This window comes from Rattus norvegicus, chromosome 3 (assembly GCF_036323735.1).
Source record: "Rattus norvegicus strain BN/NHsdMcwi chromosome 3, GRCr8, whole genome shotgun sequence".
Lineage (NCBI taxonomy): Eukaryota > Metazoa > Chordata > Mammalia > Rodentia > Muridae > Rattus > Rattus norvegicus.
The window spans coordinates 138,139,687-138,165,951 of NC_086021.1; the positions used below are offsets into that span (position 1 = coordinate 138,139,687).

General features: G+C 42.9%; 1 protein-coding gene across 3 annotated transcripts in view; it reads left to right on the forward strand.

The window, feature by feature from the left end:
• Positions 1–26,265, forward strand: part of Ptpra (protein tyrosine phosphatase, receptor type, A) — a 109,575-nt gene that overhangs the window by 36,426 nt on the left and 46,884 nt on the right. For 2 of the 3 annotated variants that reach the window (XM_006235006.5, XM_039104340.2), the window contains 3 exons: positions 18,129–18,207; positions 18,641–18,991; positions 23,852–23,878. In XM_006235006.5, coding sequence (XP_006235068.1) covers positions 18,135–18,207; positions 18,641–18,991; positions 23,852–23,878 — 451 coding nt within the window. In that variant the 5' untranslated portion in view covers positions 18,129–18,134. The remainder of the gene's footprint in view (positions 1–18,128; positions 18,208–18,640; positions 18,992–23,851; positions 23,879–26,265) is intronic. The other variant, NM_012763.2, reaches the window with a different exon arrangement.

Consider the following 26,265-nt stretch of genomic DNA (forward strand, 5'->3'; position numbering starts at 1 on the left):
GTGGTAGGATAAAGTGTCCTTCGGCCATAGACCCACGAGTTTCTTGGTTGGATCTTGAGGTAGATCGACTGTCATCTTTCTGAGGAGCCACCACAGTGGTTTCCTTAGAGGCCGTACAAGTTTGCCCTCCCACCGGCAATGGATAAGTGTTTCCCTTACTCCACATCCTCATCAGCAGGGGCTGTCATTTGTTTTATTGATCCTGGCCACTCTGACTGCTGTAACATGAAATTGCAGAGTGGTTTTGATTTGCATTTCCTTTATGGCTACGGACGTTCTCTAAGTGCTTCTTAGCCATTCGCGCTTCCTCTGTAGAGAATTCTCATAGATCTGTATTCCATGTTTTGTTTTGTTTTTTCTTGATGTACTTTTTTTTTTTACTTCTTTATATATTTTAGACATTAGCCCTCCCTTGGGTATGTAGTTGGCAAAAATATCTTCCCACTCTGTAGTCTGTCACTTTGCCTGAATGCTGGTGTCCTTGCCATTCAGAAGCCTTTCAGTGTCCTGAGGCCCCATTTATGAATTGTTGCTCTGTGTGCCTGTCATCAGTGTTCTCCTGTACCAGTGCGTTCAAGAGTACTCCCCACTCTCCTCTATCAGATCCAGTGGGTCTAGCCTTATGTTGAGGTTTTTGATCCATTTGGAGTTAAGTTTTGTGCAGGGTGAGGCGTATGGGTCTATTTGGAATCTACATGCAGCCATACAGTTTTCAGCATCATGTGTTAAAGATGGTGTCTGTTGTCCAGTGTGTACTTCTGACTTCATTATCTAATTCCAGTCCACAGGTGTATAGACTTACGTCTAGGTCTTCGATTCCACATGTCTTTTTATATCACTATCATGCTGTTTTTGTTACTGTAGCTCTGCAGTACACTTTCCGATCAAGCACAGCAATACCTTCAGCAATTTGTTTATTATTCAGCATTCTTTTTAAGCTATCCTGGTGTGTGTGTGTGTGTGTGTGTGTGTGTGTGTGTGTGTGTGTGTGTGTGTGTGTGAGAGAGAGAGAGAGAGAGAAACGTGTGTGTGTGAGTGTGTGTATGTGTGAGTGTGTGAGTGTGAGAGAGAGAAACGTATGTGTGTATGAGTGTGTGAGTGTGTGTGAGATTGTGTGTGTGAGAGAGAGAAACGTATGTGTGTGTATGTGTGTGTGTGTGAGAGAGAAACGTGTGTGTGAGTGTGTGTATGTGTGAGTGTGTGAGTGTGAGAGAGAGAAACGTGTGTGTGTATGAGTGTGTGAGTGTGTGTGAGATTGTGTGTGTGAGAGAGAGAAACGTGTGTGTGTATGTGTTTGTGTGTGTGTGAGTGTGTGAGTGTGTGTGTGAGAGAGAAATGTGTGTGTGTGATTGTGAGTGTGTGAGTGTGTATATGTGTGTGAGAGTGTGTGTATGTGTGTGAGAGTGTATGAATGTGTGTGTATGTGTTTGTGTGTGTGTGTGTGTGTGTGTGTGTGTGTGTGTGTGTGTGTGTGTGGTGTGTTTACAAAGCTGAACTTTGGCCTTTCGGGTCTGTGAAGAATTGTGTTGAAATTTTGGTGGATATTTCATTGAATGTGTGAATTTCTTTTGGTAGGATGGCCTTTTTTTTTTTTTTTTTTTTAACCGTACTGATCCATGATTATGGGAGAACTTTCCATCTTTTGATATCTTTGTCAGTTTCTAAAATGCCTTAAAAGGTTTTTATCATGCAAGTCTTTCATTTGCTCAATTAGAGTTACTCCCAAGATATTTTATATTATTTGAGGCTATTGTAAAAGGTATTGTTTCCCTAGTTTCTTTCTCAGTCCATTTTTATATAGGAAGGCTAGTGATTTGAGTGTTAATTTTGTATCGTGCTATTTTTCTGAAAGTGTTTATCAGCTGTAGGAGTTTTATAATATAATCTTTAGGGTCACATATGTATACTATCATATTGACATATGAAATTAACCATCTTAAACCCCACACCCTATCCACTTGGTACCAATTTACATTTTTTTAGACATGCTTAATATCTAAATAAAGATAACAGGATTTCACATTTCTGACTAATATGCTAGAACTACGTTGCATATAGCCCCAAACTCACATCCCTCCCAGAAGCACTTGGGTGGTGCTTGCTTTCTTTATGTGTTACCAGTGAGGTGCTGGCTAAGGTCCTTTTTCTCTGCCTGGGTAGGAATCTTAGATAGGTAGGACTTATAGCTCTGATGGTCTTCAGACCATAGGTTTGCATCTTGAGAGCTAGGGGCTTAAGATCCAGACTTTAGAAACCAGAAACTTAGAGCTCTAACTACTCACACTGGAGGTTATTGCTTGGCAGTTGATAATCATTCCTCTTGTTTCTGGCAGTGGTCAGCAGCAAGTAGCAGCAGGTGGCTTTTTTTTTTTTTTTTTTTTTTTTTTTTGGTTCTTTTTTTCAGAGCTGGGGACCGAAACCAGGGCCTTGTGCTTCCTAGGCCAGCGCTCTAACCACTGAGCTAAATCCCCAACCCCTAGCAGGTGGCTTCTAATGCTAGAGCTCTTGTATAAGCCTCAGGTATTGGGATCATTAGGCCTCGAGTCACAGTGGCTAATGTTAAACTCTCAGGCCTAAGGTATCAGAGACTCGTAACCCTAGAGTCCTTCCGTGATCAAGGCCCAGTTTCTCATCTTTAGCTCTTCGTGACCCTGTTTCTCTTAGCTCTGCTTCCTGTTATTTCTGCTTACGCCATTCTCCAGATATCTTGGGTTCTCCTCTCATTGCTGCTGCTGCTGCTGCTGTTGGCAGTACAACCAGCAGGACAGTCACCAGTCTGCTTCCATAACTACTCCCACCTTTTCTTTAAGTTACCAATTCAGTCCACTCTACTGATTAAAGATTAAAAGTATGCAAAAGACCCCTGGAGTGAAGCCTTTATTGTGCTTAATGTTGCAATACCAGGGGATATCACAGTAGATCACAGTAGCATGTTTTCCTGACTGGCTACCAGGATGAGCTGAATGTCCTGATTACAACAATTCAGGTTTTTAATTGTTTGGTATGTTTGGTTGGTTTGGCTTGGTTTTTGTTTTGTTTTGATTTTTACATTTCTTTATTTATGTGTGTTGGATGGATGCTAAGTGCACACATTTCTTAGCATGCATGTGAAGGTCAGAGGACAATTTGTAAAGTTCAGTTCTCCACTCAGTGGGTACTAGGGATCGAACTCAGGTAATCAGGCTTGGTGGCAAGTGCTTTTACCCACTGAGCCATCCTGCTGGCCCAGCCTGCTTGTATAGACAGGAAAGTAGGTATAAGAAAGGTATCTCCCCCAATCACAACAGAACGTTATTCACTGTGCTTGCAGTCCTTATTCAAATGAGGGACTATACTTGCACCAGTAATCTATGCTTGTGCGAATCACAAGTGGCCTACCAAAATCATCAGGGTCAGAACTCCCTCTGGCTTGAGTGGATCATCTAGCGTTCACTGGGACATGTGGAGGAAAAACTCTAGCACAAGCCATTTAAACAATCGTGGCTTAGATTGTTTCCATGAGTCAGGGTTGTGCTCCAGCAACAGATGCCTTGTAGCTTCCTGAAGCCATCTGTGGAGTATCCAGAATAGCCAGAGCTGACATGAGGGCAGCCTGGCCTTCAGTCAAGGTAGTTAGGGCACTAGGGGAAACTCTCTCTACCAGCTGTCAGTTATGGGTTGAAAAGTAAGTATCAAGATGGCTGCTTAGAACAAAGGCCATTGTTAACTCACACAGTATTTAACAGTGCTCTAGCAACTTCTGTGCCATCCCTCTCTTCCCCTTTGTCTGGGACTCAAATGAGACGTAGATTACCTCACTACATCCTGTCCACCCTTTGCCCACTCTGCATCATTTTAAAGTTTCTGATCGTCATTTGCTCATTGATTCTTTCATAAGCTCCATTTTGTTCTTAAGTCTAATAAGGCTTATTTGTCAGTTATTGTAGTTACATACTCTAGGGAAAATTTTTATATAACTTTAGCTGGCCTGGAACTCTGTAGAGAGATCAGCTTGTCTGCCTCCCCGTGCTGGGGCTAAAGGAGTGCAGCACCAAGCCCAGTTTGTTTTCTTAGCTTCGGCAGTGCTAGAGGCCAAACTCAGGCCCTGGCCCATCCTAAGCAAGGCCTCAGCCACCAAGCCGTCCTCTCAACCCTCCAGGATTTCTAGTTCATTCTTAAGTCGGTTACATCTGTTGGTCGATTGGGTCTTTGTTTAGTTCTTGCATTCCCACCCTTGTCTCAAACTCGTGATCCTCTTGCCTCTGCTTCTGTACCTGACAGTATTTTCTACAGTATTGATTGTTGTCTAAAATTCAGATCTTTCCACTGGTTTCCATATTGTCTCCTCGTGGACATTTTAAAAATAACTTACAGAGATTCACATGATGACATTTCCTGTAACCCCCACCCCACACCTGGAGGCAGAGGCTAGGGCAGGAGGAGTGAGTGTTCAAGGCCTACTTGGGCTTTGTCTTTGTCTTAAAAAGAAAAAAAAACATTGTGAAAAGAATTTGAGGTGGCTGGAGAGATGGCTCAGTGGTTAAGAGCACCAACTGCTCTTCCTGAGGTCCTGAGTTCAAATCCCAGCAACCACATGGTGGCTCACAACCATCTGTAATGAGATCTGATGCCCTCTTCTGATGTGTCTGAAGGCAGCTACAGTGTACTCATACAATCAAATAAAATCTTAAAAAATAAATTAAAAAAAAAAGAATTTGAAAAACAAGATGACAATAAAAAGTATGTTGGAGAAATGGAGAACAGGACAGTGTGGGAAGCGGTTTGGAAGTGATTAGCAAGTATGAGCTCTGGGACAAAGACACACACCTTCCATTTTCCTCCCAGGTCTCTTCAGGAAAAAAAAAAAAGAATTGAGACATAGGCCTGGGTTCAGTTTCATTCAGATTGAAAGGGAAGAAGATGGCAAACATAGGGCTAGGGAAGAAGAAAGGAGGCAGAGACATGGGTTTCTCTGGGCTCCTCCCAAGTGATGGCACTGCCTGGTGCCTGCGGTAAACATTATAGGAGTGCCTACTGAGTTAACAAACTAGAACAGACCAGATCCTTTTTCTGTCATTAAAGGGAAGATGCTTATGGAAGACCCAGGTGTGGTTCCCAGCACCCACAAGGAGGACCACAGCCATCTTTAGCACCAGTTCCAAGATAACCAGCACCCTCTTCTGGGATCTGTGGGTACGGCTTGCACATGGTACATACATGTTATAAGCAAATAGAAAATAAAAATAAATAAACCTTTAAAAGAGAGTACCCTGACACAGGGGCTCACTCCTTTTATATCAACATGCAAGAGATTGGAGCAGGAGGGTCCATGCAAGTCTGGTGCCGGCCTGGGCTACTCTGTGTCAAAAAAAACCTAGCTAGCTAATTAGAAATTAAACAATAGAAGAGAAATGAATCAAAATGAAGAAGAGCTACGTTCATTTTCATCTCCTGGGTGAAAGAATTCTGTTGACTAACTGAAGTATTTTGGGCAACAGAGGAAGTGAGAAAATGCCTGACATGTGAGCTCCTCACGTTGCTTTTTCTGGATTCTCAGTTCTCCAAGATAACATTAGAATTTGATTGAACAAATGAGTAAAGGAGTGTTTACTTGCTTTGAAATAACTTGGACTGTCATTACTTTACAAGTCAAGTTTAACCATCCATTTACTTAATATGCATTTCAGGAAGAGATTAGCTGCAGAATTTAAATTTCCCAGGGCTTGCTGCCAAACCTAATGACCTGAGTCCAATCCCTAAACCCAATGGAAGGAGAGAACTACTGAGTCCCACAAGTTATCCCCTGACCTACACATGGGAGTAATTGGCATTGGCATGTACACACACACACACACACACACACACACACACACACACACACAATCAGTGTAAAAACTTGTTTTTCCTTTCTCAGAGCTCACTTTACATTGAAATAAAGAGCCTGTTCAGAGCCTTGTTTAGTATTTTCTGACTTCTGTGATATGACAGGGAATGATGGGAACTAGTGGAGTTATACTTCCTGTGTCTTAATTTCTCAGTTATTGTATAAGGTTTTCTTTTTCTAGAAAGAGACTAATCTGGAATGAGAATGGATTCTCATCAATAAAAGCAGAGCTTTAAGTAGGTCATCTGACTTTGCCTTTGTGCTGCACATTCACATGGCTATGAAAGGCCCTTTCATGAGTTTTCTAGGCTCTCACTGCTGTCAGACTCTCCACAGGCATTGTGAAAGAATTGAACTACCCACCATCCCCCTGCGGTCGGTCGGTCGGTCGCATGGACTCTTTGAGGGCTGTTTACAGACTGCGTTTAGCTCAGCAGGAACTGCTGACACGCAATCAATGAGCAGCCCTTCTTCCAGATCAGTGTCATAACCACCACAGTTAAAGTCTGCTGGCATCTGATGGAGTGACTGAAAGTTTACCAAATTATTAAGCCATGATTTAAGAAGTGCTTGTATTAAAATTACTCATGTATAAAAGTTTCTATAGAGAATTTCTGTTATCATTGGATAAGAAGTTTATGGAAGCTTTCTATAACCTAGACATATACTCAGAACTTTTAAAGAGAAGCTTGTGTGCTGGTGAGGTAGTGTACATCTATAATCTCAGTACTGAGGAGACGGAAGAATCCATGTACAAGGCCGTCCTAGGCTATAGAGTGATCCCTTGTTGAAAACAAAACAGAAGAGGAGTGAGCCGTAGCTTCTGGTCAGCACTGGAAGTAGTCATTATTTCATGTTTTTATTGCAGGAGTAGTGATACCAAAGGGAGTATAGAATTTAGAAGGGATCTTTGGTAAGGCAGTTGTGGCATCATTGAGTAGTAAAGTAGTTGTATGAGTTTTGACATGCTAAGAGGTGGCTCTTGAGAGGACTCAAGTTTGATTCCCAGCACCAGTATGAGGCAGCTCATAGCCGCCTGCCTGCAACTCCTTCTGTAGAAGATCCAGCACCTTTTTCAGGCCATCATGAGTACTCCACTCATGTGCACAAACCCAGACACAGACCACACAACATATGTGCACATGGCTTAAAGACAAAATAATTAGTTGGGTAGGTAGGTAATTAATTAGAGAGAGGGTCTCTTAGTTAGAGAGAGGGTTTCTAAGTTACTTAGTTAATTAGTTATTTACTTTTTTTGAGAGAAGGTCTGGCTATATAGTATTGGCTATTCTAGAATTCACTATATAGACCAGGCTGACCTCAAACTCAAAATACCTTGACAAAAAGCAATTTAAGAGAGAAAGGGCATATAATTTCATGTTACAGACTATCATTGTGGGACAGTTTGGGTAGGAACTTAAACTTGCATATCACCAGCAGTCAGAGCAAAGAAATGTGCACATACATGCTCATTCCCTGGTTTGTTCTCTACTCATTTCTCTACTTTTAAGCTGATCAAGATCCAGTGCCTAGGAAATGGTGCTACCCACAGTGGGCTGGGTCTTCTCATAACAATGAATTAAGACAATCACTAACAGATATACCCACTGACCAACCTCATGGAGATAGTTTCTGACTGATACTTTTATTCTAGATTGTTAAGTTGATATCTTAATAAGCTTTTTATTGTTGTAATAAAACACCATGACCAAAAGCAACTTGGAGAGGAAATGATTCATTTCATTTACACATTCCATCATTGAAGGAAGTCAGGGCAGGAACCTGGAGGCAGGAACTGACTGAGAAGAGATGGAGGAGTGCTGCTTACTGGCTTGCTCCTCATGGCTTGCTTAGCATGCTTTCTTACAGCACATAGGATCACCAGCCCAGGGATAGTATCACCCATGGAGAACTGGGCCCTCCCATATCAGTCATCAACCCACAGGCCTATATCATAGGGACATTTTTCTTCCAAAATGACTCTAGCTTGTATCAAGTTGACATAAACTATCTAGCACAGTTGATAATTAGCCATGTATTTATAAATGTTACTTTAAAATATCATTTTAAAACATCCTTAAGTATTTTGGATAGATTCAAATTGACTGTGATTAACTTTTTTGTATGTTACATTTAAGTTTTCAAATCATATACCTTATTATTGTTGATACTATTAATTGTTCCATATACTGTGTCTAGGTGCTTCCACTTTGTGTTCATATTAATTTTTGCCTTCCCTGTCTTTAATTATGTATGTTTGATGTTTCCATTTAATAGGCATATGCTGGTATTTTGCATTTCCCAGATGACTAGTGATTCTCACGATTTTTTTCATGTGCTTGTCTTCCAAATACCTTTGTTTGTTGTCATTTTATGGCATTGAATCTAACCCCAGGATCTTTTTTTGGGGAGGGGGGGGGAGTGGGTGACAGGATTTAAGACAGGGTTTCTCCGTGTATCCCTGGCTGTCCTAGAACTCACTCTGTAGACCAGGCTGGCCTTAAACTCAGAGATCTGCCTGCCTCTGCCTCCTGAGTGCTGGGATTAAAGATGTGCACCACCACAGCCTGGCTTAACCCAGGATCCTTTTTTTTAATTCAGTTTTTTTTTTTTACGTATTCACTTTATATCCCATTCACTGCCCCACTCCCGCTCACCCCTCCCACAATCCTTCCCCCATCCCCTTCTTTGAGCAGGTAGGGATCCCCTTGGGTATCCCCACAACTCAGGCACTTCAAGTCTCTGCAAGGCAAGGCGCTTCTTTCACACTGAGGCCAGACAAGGTAACCCACCTAGAACATATGCCACATACAGGCAACAGCTTTTGGGATAGCCTTCTCTCTGGTTGTTAGTGACCCACATGAAGACCAAGCTGCATATCTGCTACATATGTGCAGGGAAGCCTATGTCCACTTGAATATGCTCTTTGGTTGGTGATTCAGTCTCTGAGAGCTCCAAGGATCCAGGTTGGTTGATTCTGTTGGTCTTACTGTGGAGTTCCTATCCCCTTTGGGCTGCAATCCTTCCATAAGAGTCCCTAAGCTCCACCCACTGTTTGGCTGTGGGTGTCTGCATCTGTCTGAGTCAGCTGCTGGGTGGAGCCTCTCAGAGGACAGCCATGCTCCTGTCTGCAAGCAGAACAGTATCATTAGTAGTGTTAGGGGCTGGTGCTTGCCCATGGAATGGGTCTCCAGGTGGGCTGGATACTGGTTGGTCATTCCCCTAGTTTCTGCTCCATCCCCTGTGCCTGCATTACTTAGAGACAGGATAAGTTTTGGGTTGAAAGTTTTGTGGGTGTGTTGGCTAACCCAGGTTTTTAACAAATGCTAAGACAAGTGCTCTGCTACTGTGTCATTCCATGAATTTTTATTAAAGTATCTATATCTGATAAAGCAATCCTTTATTAGCTAGAAACTCTAAGATTTCTACTTGTTTGTGACTTGTCTTAATTTTTCTGTCTATTCTTTTTTTTTACTTTATACCAAATGTGATGGTTCAGGTGGAGCTCTGTGAATTTAGGTCTAGCCTGGTCTACATAGTCAGTTCCAGGTCAGCCAGGGCTATGTAGAAAGATCCTGTGTCTTAGTTAGGGTTTTACTACTGTGAACAGATACTATGACCAAGGTAACTCTTAAAGGGACAACATTTAATTGGGCTGGCTTACAGGTTCAGAGATTCAATCCATTATTATCAAGGCAGGAACATGGCAGCATCCAGGCAGGCATGGTGCAGGAGGAGCCGAGAGGTCTACATCTTCATCTGAAGGCTGCTAGCAGAACACTGGCTTCCAAGCAGCTAGAACGAGGGTCTCAAAGCCCATGTCCACAGTGACACACCTACTCCAACAGGGCCACACCTTCTAATAGTGCCACTCCCTGGGCCGAGCATATACAAACCATCACATCCTGTTTCAAAACAAGAAAAGGCAAAAACAAACAAATAAATAAATCAATGAATAAATAAAATGTTGCTTTGTATGTAAGTCACATTGTTATGCAGCTGTCCCCACGTCTACATGTAAAACTCTTTCACCTGTGCCCACTAAACACTGACTTTCCTTCCTTCTTCCCCACACAGCAACCAGAACTGCATGTTTAGTCTGATTCTGAATTTTACTACTCTCAGAATTTCAGAGTATTTGACTTTCTTTTTATTTAGTTGGCTGTGTATTGGGAAGGGTGTGTGTGTGTGCGTGTGTGACAGGAGAACACAGGTCAGTGTTGGATATGTCTTCCTTAATCAGTCCCTATCCCCCTTTTTTTGAGCCAGTGTCCACACTGAACCTGGAGCTCCCTGATCAGTTAGAGTAGCTGGAAATAGACCTGGGTTCAATCCCCAGGACTGAAAAATCACAAATATGTAAATAGAAACTCAGAAACATATCCTGAGTTTTACTAAGTGAAAAAAGCCAGATACCAGAGGTCAAATACCTCCCATATTCTCTCTCTCTCTCTCTCTCTCTCTCTCTCTCTCTCTCTCTCTCTCTCTGGTCTCTCCTTGCTCCCGCCCACCCTCTCAGGCAGGTGTCCGCTCTCCATTCAGCATCCACCTCCTGCCTCTTTCGTGCCTCTGCCTGGCTTGCTCATTACTGCATGGTCACCCGACCAGCTGCTCTGTCCCTCCCTTGGCTGTGCCTGACTTTCATGGCAGCCCCTCCGGCACTGCCTGTGTGCTGCTCTGCCCCTTCTCTCATCGCCCTGGGCACATACACTGTTCTGCAGTACTGCTGCTTGTTCTGCACATTTCACAAGTCAACTCGCTCATCCATTACCCTCCCTGCTGTAAGCCCCCAGTCTGCTCATCCTCTGCCTGTGACATTGTGATACACTTAAATCCAACACATGGGCCGCGCACACCTCCAGCATCTTAGTAAGTCTTTAATTCTACACTGGTGTACTCTCTGGAGTCTATCTTAGGAGCTGGTCTTCCCCTCCCCTAGTTCCTTTTGCTTTAATGACTATTCCTTCCGAAGACTTTGGTCAGTGACTCCCCTTGCCTCATAGCTAGCCAGTCGAGCCTCAATCCTGTTGTTGACTGTTCCAAACTCCTGATCATTCTGTCCATTTCCTTACGTACGCTCTCACCATTGCTATTTCCTGGTTGTGCTCACCAGTAAATCAGAACTTTTTACTATGGGGTAATTTTAAAAATCTGTTTATCGCAGGCAGCAGCCCTTTGGTGATGTAATGGCTGCCTCATCTTGCCTTGTGTGCATTATATCCTCTTTGTTTCATCCTCTCAGACACACTTGTCTGTTGTTTCCAGGTCTGCGTTGAGATAGGTCCTGCTTGATGCCTGCCTGTGTTGGAACTGTGTCCTTTGAGCAGGACATGGCCATTGCCATCATGAAATCTGAGCAGCTATTGTTACCGCATGAAACATTGACCTGAAATACCCATCACCACTCCCCGCTGTCCTGGCAGCACATCATCCTGCCCCAACTGCACAGTCTCTAGGGGTTTAAAAGTATATAGGAGAGGGAAGTTTGGTGAGATTGAGGTCTTCTGATTCATCACCAATGCCAGGGCTGGGCTTAATCTCTGGTGCAACTGTGTAGTAGTCCCCTTTGCTGTGTAAATTACCCCTAATCCACGAGACATCCTTTCTGTGGTCTGTCAGGTGTCCTCTGTAATCAGCAGGCGTTGCTATGCCGCTTCCCAGCCTGTTGTCATGGATGGTACGAGACAAGCTATTTAAAACTTTGAAGGCCTCTTGTTTTAATGGCTGCCTGGTCTTTCTCTTAGCTCACCTGTAACCTTCCCAGTCTTGCTTTACATCATCCTCACTGAAAATCACCCACAGTTTGCACTTCCCCCACCTCATTTTTAGTGCCTTTGGCAACCTTTATATGGCTGGTAATAATTCAGGATTTGAATAGTTTGTGCCTCCCACAGGTAAATGAAGCCCTTGCTAACAGTGTCTGTATCTGATCTCTGTCTCCTCCAATATCTGGTGAATTAAAAGGAAAAAAACATGGGCTGTAGAGTTTGAAAAGCCCATGTTTAAATACCAGTAAACATTTATTAGCTATGTAGCCTTGAACAAATTCCTTAATCTCTGGAAAAAAAATAGTGTCTAACTCAAGATATCATGAGCATTAGATAGGATAGAGTATATAAATGCCTATTACAAAGGCACAAAGCAAGCAATCACGGATTACTGCTGTGTCTTGTTTCCAATAATAAATATGGCCGAGCAAGTGAACAGTGCCTGAAGTGGCTGGTCCCTCCTTCTAGTCACTTTGCTTTAAAGTCAAGTCACCTGAGCAGCCTCAGGAGATGGCCCAGAGCAATTAGAAATGACTCCCAGCTGCCATTTTGTCACATTTTGACTTCCCACACTTGGAAGGCATCTTCAATAAGACTGGGATCTCGCTATCTCTATCAGAAAGGTGAGTTTACTTAAAACCAAGACCAGAACCAATGCTGGATGCTTGAACATCGGCCTTTGATTAATCTGATCATATGTTCAAGGCCCACCACTCCATCAATGAAAAAAAAAAACCTGTAAAATAGAAATAGACGCACCAATTAATTAGCATTTTGAGAGATTTATCTTTTCTTCATTAGTTATGTGAGGAAAACCCAGATAATCTGAATTCTACCCACTGAGAACCTATCTTTCAAATTTCTTTATCTGTAAAATGGGAGTAAGAAGAGTTCAAGAGACCAAGCGTGGTACTGCGCACCTTTGATTCCCAGCCTCAGGAGGCAGAGGTAGGAGGATCTCTGAGTTTGAGGCCAGCCTGGACTCCAAATCGAGTTCCAGGACAGCCAGAGCTGCATAGAGAAACCCTGTCTCAATAAATAAATAAAAGATGTTAACAGAAATAAAATGTTCCCAGTGGTAGTACATACCCGTCTTGACCATATTGCATTGGGAAATGTCAAATGTAGAACACATAACTCTGGATATAATTTTTTCCTTTCAGTGGTCGTTAGTGACAGTCTAACCCAGAACCTCATGGTTTGTGCTAGGCAAATGTTCTGTAACTGAGCTACATCCCCGGTTCATTTTATTTTTATTTTGAGACAGGGTCTTGCTGTCTAACCAGGCTGTCTCAAGCTTGTGCTCTTCCTCTGTGTGACTTGGACTACAGGGCTATGCTCTTACACATGACTAGAAAGACTCACCACAAGATATTAGAACCACGGTCTCAACTCTGAGGAGTGCACAGCTGAGCTCTCCTTCACTAGGAAGGACTTCATAATGTTACTGTAGTTGCCCTGAGACAGAGCCTCATGACTGGCCCCAGGCTGGCCTTGAACTCTAGCTCCTCCTTCCTCAGCCTCCTGGTTGCTGGGAATGTCAGTGTGTCCCAAACACCTGCACAATGTTAACACCTGCATTAAGTTGAGTGTTTATAACCTTTCTTGTTAGTAAATGTATGCGGAGCTCTTTTGTCATTCTCACCCTGAGTTCTTACTCTTCTGCAAAAGCAGCAAGTGCCCTTAACTTGTAACCCCTTTCTCCAGCACCTGAGAAAGGTTTTTAAGATCACATTCCTAGAGACCTCACAACACAATTTAGTGTATTAGCCCTTGGCTCTGATGTTTTCAGTTGTCCACATCTGTCTAACAATAGGCAAGTTCTCTTGCACCTCAGTTTGCTTTCTTCCTCTCTTTGACCTCATGTAAGAGGTCATGGCTGTCAACCTTGGCATGGCTGGCAAGAATTATATGTCAGAGCAAGAAATATTGCTCTTTGGCCAGAGCCAGCAAAAGCCTGGCTTTCTCTAGCAAGTATTCACTGTGCCTGTGGTAGGTCTTTCCTTCATTTTGAATACAGGATCTATTTTTCAGATAAATTAGCCCTGAAATGTGTGTGTGTGTGTGTGTGTGTGTGTGTGTGTGTGTGTGTGTGTGTGTGTGTGTGTATGTGTTTGTATAATTAATTGTCCCTGGATTAAACATTCAGGTTTCGGGGTTGGGGATTTGGCTCAGTGGTAGAGCGCTTGTAGCAAGCGCAAGGCCCTGGGTTCGGTCCCCAGCTCCGAAAAAAAGAAAAGAAAAGAAAAAAATTCAGGTTTCTAGGCTGGAGTTGTTACTCAGTAATAGAGTGCTTGTAGCACACCCAAAGTCCTGGCTACTATTCCTTGCACTGCTAGTGTGTAGGGGTATCCAATTTAACGTTTATAGTTTCTCTAATGGAGGATATACTACCAACAGCAAAGTATACTCAGTGAGTTATGGTTGCCCTACTCTGCACTGTCAGCAGAGCAGAACTGGTGGGGTTAGGTGAGAGGAGTATAAAAGTGTTTAGAATATCCTGGTCTTTTGAGATAGGAGGGAAGGGGTGAGAAATCTAACAGCCAGTGAGCATTACCTACTTTGTGTATCCCTAATGGAGAACTGAGAGCTTGCACATACATCCATAGAACACAGCTCAGGTCTGCTATGCTGAACTAGAATTTTATGAACATTTAGAAAATATTCCGTATCAGGAAAAGTAGTGATGGGTTTTTCTCAATTACTAACATGATGAGCTCTACATTAGACAATGAACCTATGCCGTGCCTGTCAGGAATGGTCTTGGTTAGGTTAACTGGAGAGAGAAGCCCTGCCTGCTATGGGTAGCATCATTCCCTGGGCTAGGATCCTAGAAAGTGACCTGGGCAACAAGCATTCATCACTCTCAACTTCCCAGCTATGGGCACAGTGTGATCAGCTGCTGGGCTCCTGCTGCTGGGGCGTCTCCATTTTGATGAGCTATGCCCTCAGACTGTTGGCCAGGATAAAACTTGCCTTAAATTGCTCTCCTCAGGGGTGATGATGGTGGTGGTTTAATCACAACAAGGGAAGAAACTAAGACAAGAGCTAAGTTTTTTTTTTCTTCAAAATTTTCTAAGTCTTTTATCATATTGCTTTCATGCAAGTTAGTAGCGTCTGGGTGTTCTTTATAGTTTAACTGTTGAACTTTGATAATTGACCAGCCTAATGGCTATGTAAAGGAAACAGTGTTTTTTTTTTTTTAAAGATTTATTCATTTATTATATATAAGTACACTGTAGCTGTCTTCAGACACACCAGAAGAGGGCATCGGATCTCTTTACAGATGGTTGTGAGCCACCATGTGGTTGCTGGGAATTGAACTCAGGACCTCTGGAAGAGTAGTCGGGTGCTCTTAACCGCTGAGCCATCTCTCCAGCCCCGGAAACAGTGTTTTTTAGAAGTAAGGACTACACATTGTCTCTTCGAACATGGAGGAGCAAGGGAAAGAACACAGGGCCGTTGTGTTTGATATACTCGAGAAATGAGCATTTTCATGACTTGCCTCAAAAAGTTTTCTTGCTTCGTTGGTATATACTCACTTCACCAAAGGTTTATGATTTTGTGTGTTGGTTTTATTTTTAAATAAATAATTGAGGAGCTGGGGAGATGGCTTCATAGATAAAGCTCGGCAAGTGTGAGGACCAGAGTTCCGATCACCGTGGTGAAGGGTCCTTGCTTTGCTTTAAACTCTGTCTTGTGTGCATTTGTTCTTACAAGTGCACTTTACTCTTGTAAAGCCGTTTATGATACATGACAGAGATTGTCCAGAATCTTCCTGTTTCCAGGTTTTTGTTTTGGGATTTTTGTTTTGGGGGTATTTTTGGTTGGTTGGTTGGTTGGTTGGTTGGTTGGTTGGTTGGTTGGTTTGGTTTGGTTTGGTTAGTTTTTGTTTTGTTTTGTTTCAAAACATGGTTTCTCTTTGTAGCTCTGGCTATTCTAGATTTTGCTCTGTAGATCAGGCTGTTCCTAGTCTCAGAAATCCACCTGCCTCTGCCTCCTGAGCTCTGGGATTAAAGGCGTGCACCACCACGTCCAGTTTTGTTTTTTCAGGTTTTATTTTCTGTGTGAGTGTGTGCTGGCAGTGGTATGGAAGTCAGAGAACAGGTCTTAAAGGTTGTTTCTTTCTTCCGTGTAAGTCCCAAGGATGGATTTCAGTTCATCAGGATCGCCAGTAGGTTCCTTAACCTGCTGAGCCATCAGCCCCCAGTTTTTCCTAACTGAGAAGAAACAGTAAGTAGCAGTACAAGATTCTGTTCACTGTGTTGTTGTTTTTTTTTTTTTCCAATAATATTAGATTCTTTGTCATAGGTTTCTAAGATCTGGTTCTGTGGTCATTTCTTAGTGAGTCATCTATTATAAAAATTTCAAATATATAGAAAAATTAGAAGAAGTTCTTTGTTGTTTTTCTGAGACAGGATCTTGCAGCGTACCCAGCTTAGCCCCAGACTCACAACAGTCCTCCTGCCTCAGCTCCCTGAGTACTGGGGTTATAGGTATGAGTCACTCACCACCCCCAACTGAGAGAACTGTGTATGTGGAGGTGGGTGAGAGCCGCACATGTGTGTGGGGGACAAACTTGGTGTCCCTCATAGCATTCTACTGTTCCAAGTTAGACTGGATGTCCCTCATGGTATTCTACTGTTCCAAGTCAGCTAGACTGGGTGTCCCTCATGGCATTCTACTGTTCCAAGTCAGCTAGACTGGGTGTCCCTCATGGTATTCTACTGTTCCAAGTTAGCTAGACTGGGTGTCCCTCATGGTGCTCTACTGTTCCAAGTTAGCTAGACTGGGTGTCCCTCGTGTGCTCTACTGTTCCAAGTTAGCTAGACTGGGTGTCCCTCGTGTGCTCTACTGTTCAGAGTTAGACTAGACTGGCTGGCCCAAGGGATCTGCCTATCTCTACATCAACAGGACTGGTACTATAAGCGTGTCCCACCACTCTCAGCTTTTTCTCATGAGTGCTGAGGTGGCATTCATGTCCTCATGCTTCAAGGCAAGCACCTTGTTGACTTAGACATTCAAGATTACTTTAGCTCAGTGGTAGAGCGCTTACCTAGGAAGCGCAAGGCCCTGGGTTCAGTCCCCAGCTCCGGGGAAAAAAAAAAAAAAAAAAAAGGAACCAAGATTACATTTACCTATAGTCTAATCTGGAGGGAGTGAGACAGGGGCTTCAGACAGGCTTTCTCTGTCTGACCCTGGCTGCCTTGGAACTTTCACTGTAGACCAGACTGGCCTCAAACTCAGAGATCGCCTGCCTCTGCTCTAGAGTGCTGGGACTAAAGGTGCAGCAGCACTGCCCTGCTAAGGAGCTCCAGTCCAGTGCATTGTTTACTATCAGTTTTTTTTATACTTGGTTTTTTTTCTTATCAGCTTCCATTTTTACTTTCGTGATTGCTTGCATTGCCCTTATGCTTAGAAAGTTTTTCTTAGCTGCAATTTACAAATATTTGCTTATTCTCTTTTAAAATGTATTTTAAACATCTAATTCTCCAAGACAAATTTTCTGTTGATGTATCCTGAGAAACTGACCACACATATACAGTAGTCTTTCAACCTGCTGCCTGATCCCCCTGCAAATTATTTTATGCATTTCCAACTTTGAAAGATGATCAGGTAGGCACTGAACTGGATTCCATCAGTGATCAATTTAAGTCCATTATCCAGTTCTTTAAAAATTACAAACGTCTAATGCATGTGGCATTGGCTTCATTATCACACCCTACAAAGAATAGTAACACCTTTGCACTTGGGGAAGGCCACTGCTGAATCCGTCCCCTGCTAGGCAATGCCATTGCATCAGCAAACGTCTTGGGATCATATAAATCACCAGCACATGCCTCACCTCAGCATTTGCACAGGCCTCTTAGGGAGGCAGGCCTTCTGCCTCAGACAGTGGCTGCCATATTGATGTACATCTAAACTGTCAACCGTGTGTAACCATGGCTTGTAAATAAATTGGTCCTCACTTCTTCCTCTAGAACCTAAGCTCAGTATTGTACACAGGTCCTGAAAAGATGAACTTACAAAGATGCAGTCTGGAGCCAGAGTTTTTAAAACAGGTTTTAAAGTGCAACCAAGTGTGAGGATTACACCTTAAAAGACGTGTTATTTAAATTTACTTTTATTTCTTTTTTTAAAGATTTATTTATGTTACATATACACATCAATCTCTTCATGCATACCAGAAGAGGGTATTGGATCCCATTACAGATGATTGTGAGCCACCATGTGGTTGTTGGGAATTGGACCGCTGGAAGAACAATCAGTGCTCTCAACCGCTAAGCCATCTCTCCAGCCCCTTACTTTTATTTCTATGGGGACAATTAATAGCTGAACTTTTGGGCGGGGAAACTGCCTATCACACTGCCAGAAGACCCTGTGTACATATTTTAATAACTAAGAAAGATGCTACCCAAAATAACCTTTTGTATTTTGAGTCATTTGTACATAACTATAATAATGTTAAGACTTCATCTCCTGTGTCTTTTTTCTAGGTCAGCATGGATTCCTGGTTCATTCTTATCCTGTTTGGCAGTGGTCTAATACACATTAGTGCCAACAACACTACTACAGGTAAAAGTTGTCATCTGAGAGGGGATCAATGTTTAAGTAATGCTAAGTTATCATTTAAACATGACTGTGAAGCTTATAGAAATCTCTGAATTATATTCATAGTCAGCTTTGTTCTGTATGCTAAAATAACTAGAGAAACTGTTCTTCCCTAAAAACTGTAAGAATGCTAATATTTACATTCCTATATAGTAGTTCTGAAGAAATAAGTGAGAAGCCCTTTTTCTTCATACCATAAAGCAGCAGTCCTTTGGAGGACTGCTCCTGAGAGCAGGAAGGGTCCAGCACTAAGAGGGTGTGGGATGTAGGTGTCTGTCTGTCTGTCTGTCTGGCTGGCTGGTCTTTGCATGGTGTCCAGATGCTTGCTAATTTGTGTCTTAACTTTTGAGCTTCACATTCTTCATAAGTTTTTTTTTATGTTTTTTGATATTTGTAGTTTCACCTTCTTTAGGAACTACAAGATTAATTAAAACATCAACAACAGAATCGGCTAAGGAAGAGAATAAAACTTCAAATTCAACCTCTTCAGTAATTTCTCTTTCTGTGACACCAACATTCAGCCCAAATCTAACTCTGGAACCCACCTATGTGACTACTGTTAATTCTTCACACTCTGACAATGGGACCAAGAGAGCAGCCAGCACGGAATCTGGAGGCACTACCATTTCACCAAACGGAACATACGGAACATGGCTTACTGATAACCAGTTCACGGATGCCAGAACAGAACCCTGGGAGGGGAATTCCAGCACTGCAGCAACCACTCCAGAAACCTTCCCCCCTGCAGGTACCAGAGAGGCTTTCTGCTTGCTCACCTTGCTCTGGGCTTAGTTACTGCTTTGTATATATTTTATAGCCATAAAATTCTTGAAATACATTTTTGTCCAAGGAAAAAAAAACGAAACCTAGAAACAGAAATTTTTTAAAGATTTGTTTTCTTGTGTGTGTCCCTGTGTTTGTGTCTGTGTGTTTGCATGAGTTTATGTATAACACGTGTATAGAGGTGCCCGTGGAGGCAAGAAGAGGGTGTTGGATCTCTGGTCTTGGAGTCTCAGCGTTGTCTGAAGGGGCAGCAATTGCTCTTAACCACAGAGCATCTCTTCAGCCCCCATCGTGTTAGCAATTCCTAGTGCCTGGTTAGCATAGCACGTAAGATCGTGCTTAGGTTGGGAGGTCCAAGTGTGTTTAAAGATAGTAAAATATTTGATTAGCAGCTAGCTGATAAAAGCCTGAAGATGAACAGTACAAACTGCATAGTGCGTTGGCCTTAGGAAGGAAGCAGTCCACAGAGGCCATGGGAAGGGAGTGAAGAGAGATGTCCATAAGGTAATGAAGCAGCGGAGTCATGTCCTCAGAAACAGTGAGAAAGTGAGGCTCGGGGAGGCTTATACATTCAGAGCATCTGTTCAGCCCACGTCTCTGTCTCCTTGAATCTCAGGCACTAGATTGAAGCAGCAGTGGCCTGGAGGATAGGATTGGAACTCTGGGCCTGAGACCAGCTTGGCTAGGACAAATCTCTGACTTAGTGAACCAGACAAGACAATGAGAGGGTTCCTCAAACAGCATCTGCATGGAGTAAAGTAATTGCTCCAACTGCCACGTAAATGAAGCTTCCTCTCTAGTAAAATTGCTGTTCTCTGATCTGTGATCACATCCTTTTGGGTCAGATTTCTTGTCTGTTTCAGATTCTCTTAGATGGATCTACATCTGGTTCCTGGTAGAACTCCAAAAGTACTTTTGAAATTTAATCCTATTAGATACTAAAGATGCCATCTTTCAACTAGACCTTATATTACAGACCTGATACTGTCTGCTTCAACATCATTGTTTCGGCAGTACAAGCAAGACAGCATTACAGTTACAGTTAAGAGCATAGTTTGCAGACCCTGTTTGTCCCTGTTCAGTCCCAACTCTGCCATAAGCCATACTGTGAGCATAGGCAAATTTACTTGATATTATCTGTGCCTCTGACTTTTATATATAACGTTGAAATGAGAGTTCATTTGATGAATTGATCTAACTGGATATAGTGATGCACACCTTTAATCCTGACACTTTGCCTGGCTGAGGCAGGCAGATCTCTGTGAGTTCTAGGCCAACCTGGTCTACAGAGCAAGATCCAGAATAGCCAGAGCTACACAGTGAGACCCTTTCTCGTAAATAAACAAACAGCAAACAGAGGTAAATTACTTATTATGTTCTGTACATGGTGTTAAGCAACCTGTTTTTTTAAGGGCTAGCTGTTCTAACTGTTACAACTTATGCTCTGAGAGATTTCCATTAGTCACGTGGCCAGGCAAGGTGTTAGTGGCAGCACGCAGGAAGCTGAGGCAGGAGTTCCAGAGCAGCCTAGAATACATGATCAGACCCTGTCTCAAAAAGAGCTGGGGTGGGGCTGGGGATTTAGCTCAGTGGTAGAGCACTTACCTAGGAAGCGCAAGGCCCTGGGTTCGGTCCCCAGCTCCGAAAAAAAGAACCAAAAAAAAAAAAAAAAAAAAGAGCTGGGGCTAATATGCTCATTGGAGGCCCTTGCCTCCAGTAGTGCTCCAAGCCTTGCATTCAGTTACTGTAAAAATAAACAGAGATGGGGTTGAGGATTTTAGCTCAGTGGTAGAGTGCTTGCCTACCAAGCGCAAGGCCCCGGGTTCAGTCCTCAGCTCCGAAAAACAAACAAACAAATAAATAAATAGAGATACAGTAAATGTCTGTGACTGCCATTCTTAATTAGGTTGGGAACTGCAAGTAATTTTACTTTATATTTTAGTGTTAAAATACAGTTTATGACCCATTCATAAAGTCTGTTTAAGGGACCACAATCATTAGTGTTTATTTTGTCATATATATATATATATATATATATATATACACATATATACTGTTTTAAAGCTTTTGTTTGATATGCACAACACACACTGTATACTAAATAACAACATAAAGTGTTCTCCTGTGAGTTATAGCCATTGCTTAGGGGAGAAAGGCAATAACTTACACAGACTGAAGGAATGAATACAGAAGGCAGGGCTGTAAAGTAAGCACAGTTGATTTCATAGCCTGGGTCTCATTCTCTACTGCTTTCCACTTAGGAGCTCTGTGAGATGACCATGGTAATTATCTTCTGTGCATGCTGAATTTAACACTAAATGCGATGTGAGACTTGCAAATAGCAAAGTAGACTTAACTTTCACTTTCTTTCCACATTAAGATTCCTACACACACACTCTCCAAAGTGTAAGTTTTTAAAAAAGTCCTCTTAAAGGTAAAATGAGGGCTGCAAACATAGGTCAGTGGATGAAGTGTTTGCCACACAAGCGTGAGGCCTGGGTTCAAGTCTTCTGAATGCACATAAACCTAGGCATAATCTCAGTGCTATGACAGGATGGGAGGTAGAGGCAGGAAAACTCCCAGAAGCTCACAGGTCAGTTAGCCTGCTGTACACAGTGCAGTGAGGAACAATGAAGAGATCTTGTCTCAAATATGGTGGAAGGTGAGGTCCCGGAAGGCGAGGTGATTTCATGTCAGCCTGACACAGTTGAGAGACTGGCCTGTAGTACACTTGATGGTTGATGTGGCAGGCCCTGCTCACTGTGCATCACTACCCCTGGGCTGGTGGTCTTGGCGTCTTCTGTAAGCGGGCTGAGCAAACCTTGAAGACCAAGCCAGTATGCATCAGTTCCTGCCTTAGATCCCTGCACTGGCTTCCCTGGATGACGGGCTGCAAGCTATAAGATGAAGTAAAGCCTTTCGTCCCCACACTGACTTTAGTGTTTTATCACAGCAATAGAGACCTAACACATGGCTTGTATCCAAGGTTGTCCTTTGACCCCCACACATGCATCATGGTCATAGACCCTGACTCACAAACATGAACATGCAAACAAACAAAACTCCCATATGTGTATCTAATTGCTCTTATCACTTTCATGCATGTGTATAGCATGTTTTCATCTTCACCACCTCCTCCCTATCTTGTCTTTCCTATCGCAGTGCTGGTCTTCCCTGTCCTAGCCAGTCCCCTTCAACTTCTGTGACTTTCTCTTAAAGGTTGCTACGTATGTACATATGTGTTTTGCCTGTGTATATATGAATGTAGTATGTGTGTGTATGTGTACTGTGTACGTGCACTCTGTCTATAAAGGCTAGATTTAGGCATCAGATGTTGGAACTGGACTTGCAGATGATTGTGAGCCTCCATGTACATGCTGGGAACTGAACTCAGCCTCTGAGAACAGCCAGCACTCTTACTTACTGAGCAGTCTCTGGTTCCAAACTTTTTTTTTCCTGCATAAGTACACGTAGCTGTTTGTCTTCATACACACCAGAAGAGAGCATCAGATCCCATTACAGATGGTTATGAGCCACCATGTGGTTGCTGGGAATTGAAGTCAGGACCTCTGGAAGAGCAGCCAGTGCTCTTAACCCCTGAGCCATTTCTCCAGCCTGAGTTCCATCCTTTTTGAGAGACTTTTACTTTTATTTTTTAATGGCCCAAGAAGTGTCATTAGCGTTGCTTACAGAGCATGTGTGAGGAACTGTCATTTATTAGGATGTTTTCATTGATATTTACAAGTAGCTTTTTATTGGATTTTTTTTCTCTCTGAATTTGGTCTGTTTTTACTTTGCAAACGTGATATTGTTAATGTATCAGTTACTAGTGTTTTGTTTTTATTAAAAAAACATGAAAGGAAAAAGGAATTTCAAAGTTTGACTGTTAATTTCCACTTTTATTGTGGTGATGAGAGAATACCGTACTGTGTCTTAGGGATCTGTTTAGGCTGTAGCTACCACAGGCTTCTTTACAGGTGCATCTGAGTGTTTACTGGTGGGGGGTGGGAGCAGCCACAGTGCAGGTGTGGGGGGTGGGAGCAGCCACAGTGCAGGTGTGGGGGGTGGGAGCAGCCACAGTGCAGGTGTGGGGGGTGGGAGCAGCCACAGTGCAGGTGTGGGGGGTGGGAGCAGCCACAGTGCAGGTGTGGGGGGTGGGAGCAGCCACAGTGCAGGTGTGGGGGGTGGGAGCAGCCACAGTGCAGGTGTGGGGGGTGGGAGCAGCCACAGTGCAGGTGTGGGGGGTGGGAGCAGCCACAGTGCAGGGGGGGAGCAGCCACAGTGCGGGGTGGGGGAGCAGCAGGGGAGTGCAGGTGTGGTGGGGCCAGTTTTCCCCTTCCCTCGGTAGGTTTGAACTCACCAGGCTCTGTGGTAGTGCCTTTGCCTGCTTAGCTGTCTCCAGTTCACCATAGGTGAAGCTTTGCTCTGATAGTTTATGGACTTTGGTACATAGCAGTTACATTGGGTTTTCTGGGTTTTTTTTTTATTGTTTGTTTGCACCTCATTGTGTAGATCTTTTTATCTTTAATGTCATTTTTCATATCGTCCTAAAGAGATGATGTCTTCTATTCACTTCTATTTGTGTTCTTCCTTGAAGTCCTGTATTTTAGTGAGTCTTGGATTGGCATACTTAGGAACAAGGAAGGAGACAGTTGACTAACGTTTAGTAACTCTGGATAATCTTCTTCCCCATTTATTGCAGTGTAATGAACATGTAGGAAATTACCTATATTCCTGGAGCTTTTTCTTTTCCTTTCCCTTAAATCAAATAGCAATGTTTTCTTTTAACCTGAGTAAATGTTTCTGTTTTCTACTTGTTACACAGGTAATTCTGACTCAAAAGACAGGAGAGGTGAGCTCATCACCTTTATCTGTTGTCCTTTAAGGGTATCTGCCATGTCTCTGCTGTCCACTGCCTGTCCTGTCTCTGCTGTCCACTGTCTGTCCTGTCTTTGGTGTCCACTGTCTGTCCTGTCTCTGCTGTCTCTGCTGTCCACTGTCCATCCTGACTCCTCTGTCCACTGTCTGTTCTGTCTGTCCACTGTCCACCATGTCTCTGCTGTCCACTGTCCATCCTGTCTCTGCTGTCCACGATCCGTCTCTGCTGGTGTTTGCTTGTTGTCCCTTAACTGTTCTCAGGTTTACCTTAGAAAAGAGTAAAGGGAAAACAGCATTTGATTTCATGTACATTACATATTCCAACAGATTCCATGTATTTTATGTTTTTAAATTTACCTTTGTGTATGAGTGTGTTGGCTACATGCATGTGTGTGCGGCACACATGTGTGCCTGTTGCTCAGAGGCTATAAAAGTGCATCAGATCCCCTAGGAGTGGAGTCACATGTGGTTGTGAGCCCCCATGTGGGTGCTGGAAATGGACCCTTAATCCATCTTCAGCCCCTTGATATATTTTAATTAATAATAAAATAACTATATATTGTCATATTCCTGCACTAGAATTCTACCCTTTGGTCATATAGTAGGACATATTTTTTTGTTTGTTTCCAAGTTGTATTTATTTTGTGTGAATATTTTGCCTGCATGTATGTCTGTCAACCATATGTGCTCTGGAACTGGAGTTATGGTTGTGAGCTACCGTCTAGGTGCTGAGAATTGAATCTGGGTCCTCTTCAGTCTCTAGGGTATAATTCTTATGAATTAATTGATTTCTGGCTTTTAGTCTATTACCTTTAATCCTATTTGCTTCCTGTAGTTTTCCTCTTAATTTATAAAGTGTTGTCACCCCATGGCTTTTAGGGATTCTCAACCCTAGTGTAAAGCTCCCACAACCCCAGATGGTGTATTACTTTTCTGTTGCTGCCAGTGACCAAAACCACTTAAAGAGCTTATTGTAGCTTGTGGCTATTGAGGAACAAAGTCTGTAACAGTGAGTGAGGGAGACAGGTGCCAGGAACAAGAGGCTATGAGGTCACATCTTAACCACACACAGGAAGCAAGGCAAGGCTGTAAACCCAGAGGCCTCCCCAGTGATGTGCTTCACCCAGCAAAGCTGTACCTCCTAAAGGTTCCATAACCCCCCCCAACAGTGCACCAGCTGGAGACCCACATTTCAAGTAGATGATTCTGTGAGGGACATTTCCTATTCAAACCAGCACAGACGCTATTTCTGTGATCTAAGCTAAACTGAATTTCTGGGGTATGAGTATTTACGTACAGATGTCAGATTTTATATAGGATGACAGTAATACAGCTGTTTAGAGAGGCTGAGTTGGAGACAGAAGGATAAGTCAGTCATCCACTCCAAGAAATGATTATTGCATTTGAATTTGAAAGATGAACATCTATTAAGGGAGTTTTTCATGATTTTGGGCTTTAGGGTGTTATTTTTGAGAGTCTTATGTACTCCTGATGTTTTTACCTCTGTCTCCCAAGTGCTAAGAGCTGAGATTATATAACTGCACCACCATGCCTAGTCGTGTGTGTGTGTGTGTGTGTGTGTGTGTGTGTGTGTGTGTGTGTGTGTGTGTGTGTGTCTTCTGCTGCTCTCCACTTTGTTTTGGAGGCAGGGTCTCCTGCTAACCTTGGAGCCTGCCACCTCAGGCTGGCTGGATCCAAACTCAAGTCCTTGCACACTTAGCACTTTACCCCGATTCACTTCCCAGCCCCTTAAATTTAGAATTTATCAAATCATGCTTTTTCAGATTCTTTTTTATAATTCCATTATTTAACCATATTCAGTTTTTGATGTATAATTTGAAGGCTTCTTACCAAGTAAAAAGGAAGTATTTGCATCAGCAAAATGGACTGGTCACCCTGAGCCTTTACCCAACGTACGTCTGTCATCACGTCTGTACAAGGTTCTCTCGCCTTTCCAGCTCTCGCTTTCCCAAACTCAGCAACCCAAAGCTGGGCGAGTGGCATGACGTCACTGCTCAGGCTTGCCCATTAACTACAGAGCTTAATAGTTGTATAATGCAGCGTCTACTTACATCTGTTTCCTGTACCGCTCTCTTACCCACTTACAATAAAGTGACGTCAGACTGATTAGTCTCAAGGTTAAAGCCAAAAGCTTTCAGAAGAAATGAGTCAACTATTTAGAAAGAATTTGTATTATAACCTATGCAAATGAATTTAGGGTTTTAAGTTTTTGTGTCTAGGTCTTTAGGGGGCTTTAAACAAAAACGACTAGTAGATTAGTTTATTTAAATTTGAGACAGGATCTCACTGTTTGTCCTGCATGGTCTGAAACTATTTAAACCAGGCTAGCCTTGGACTCCC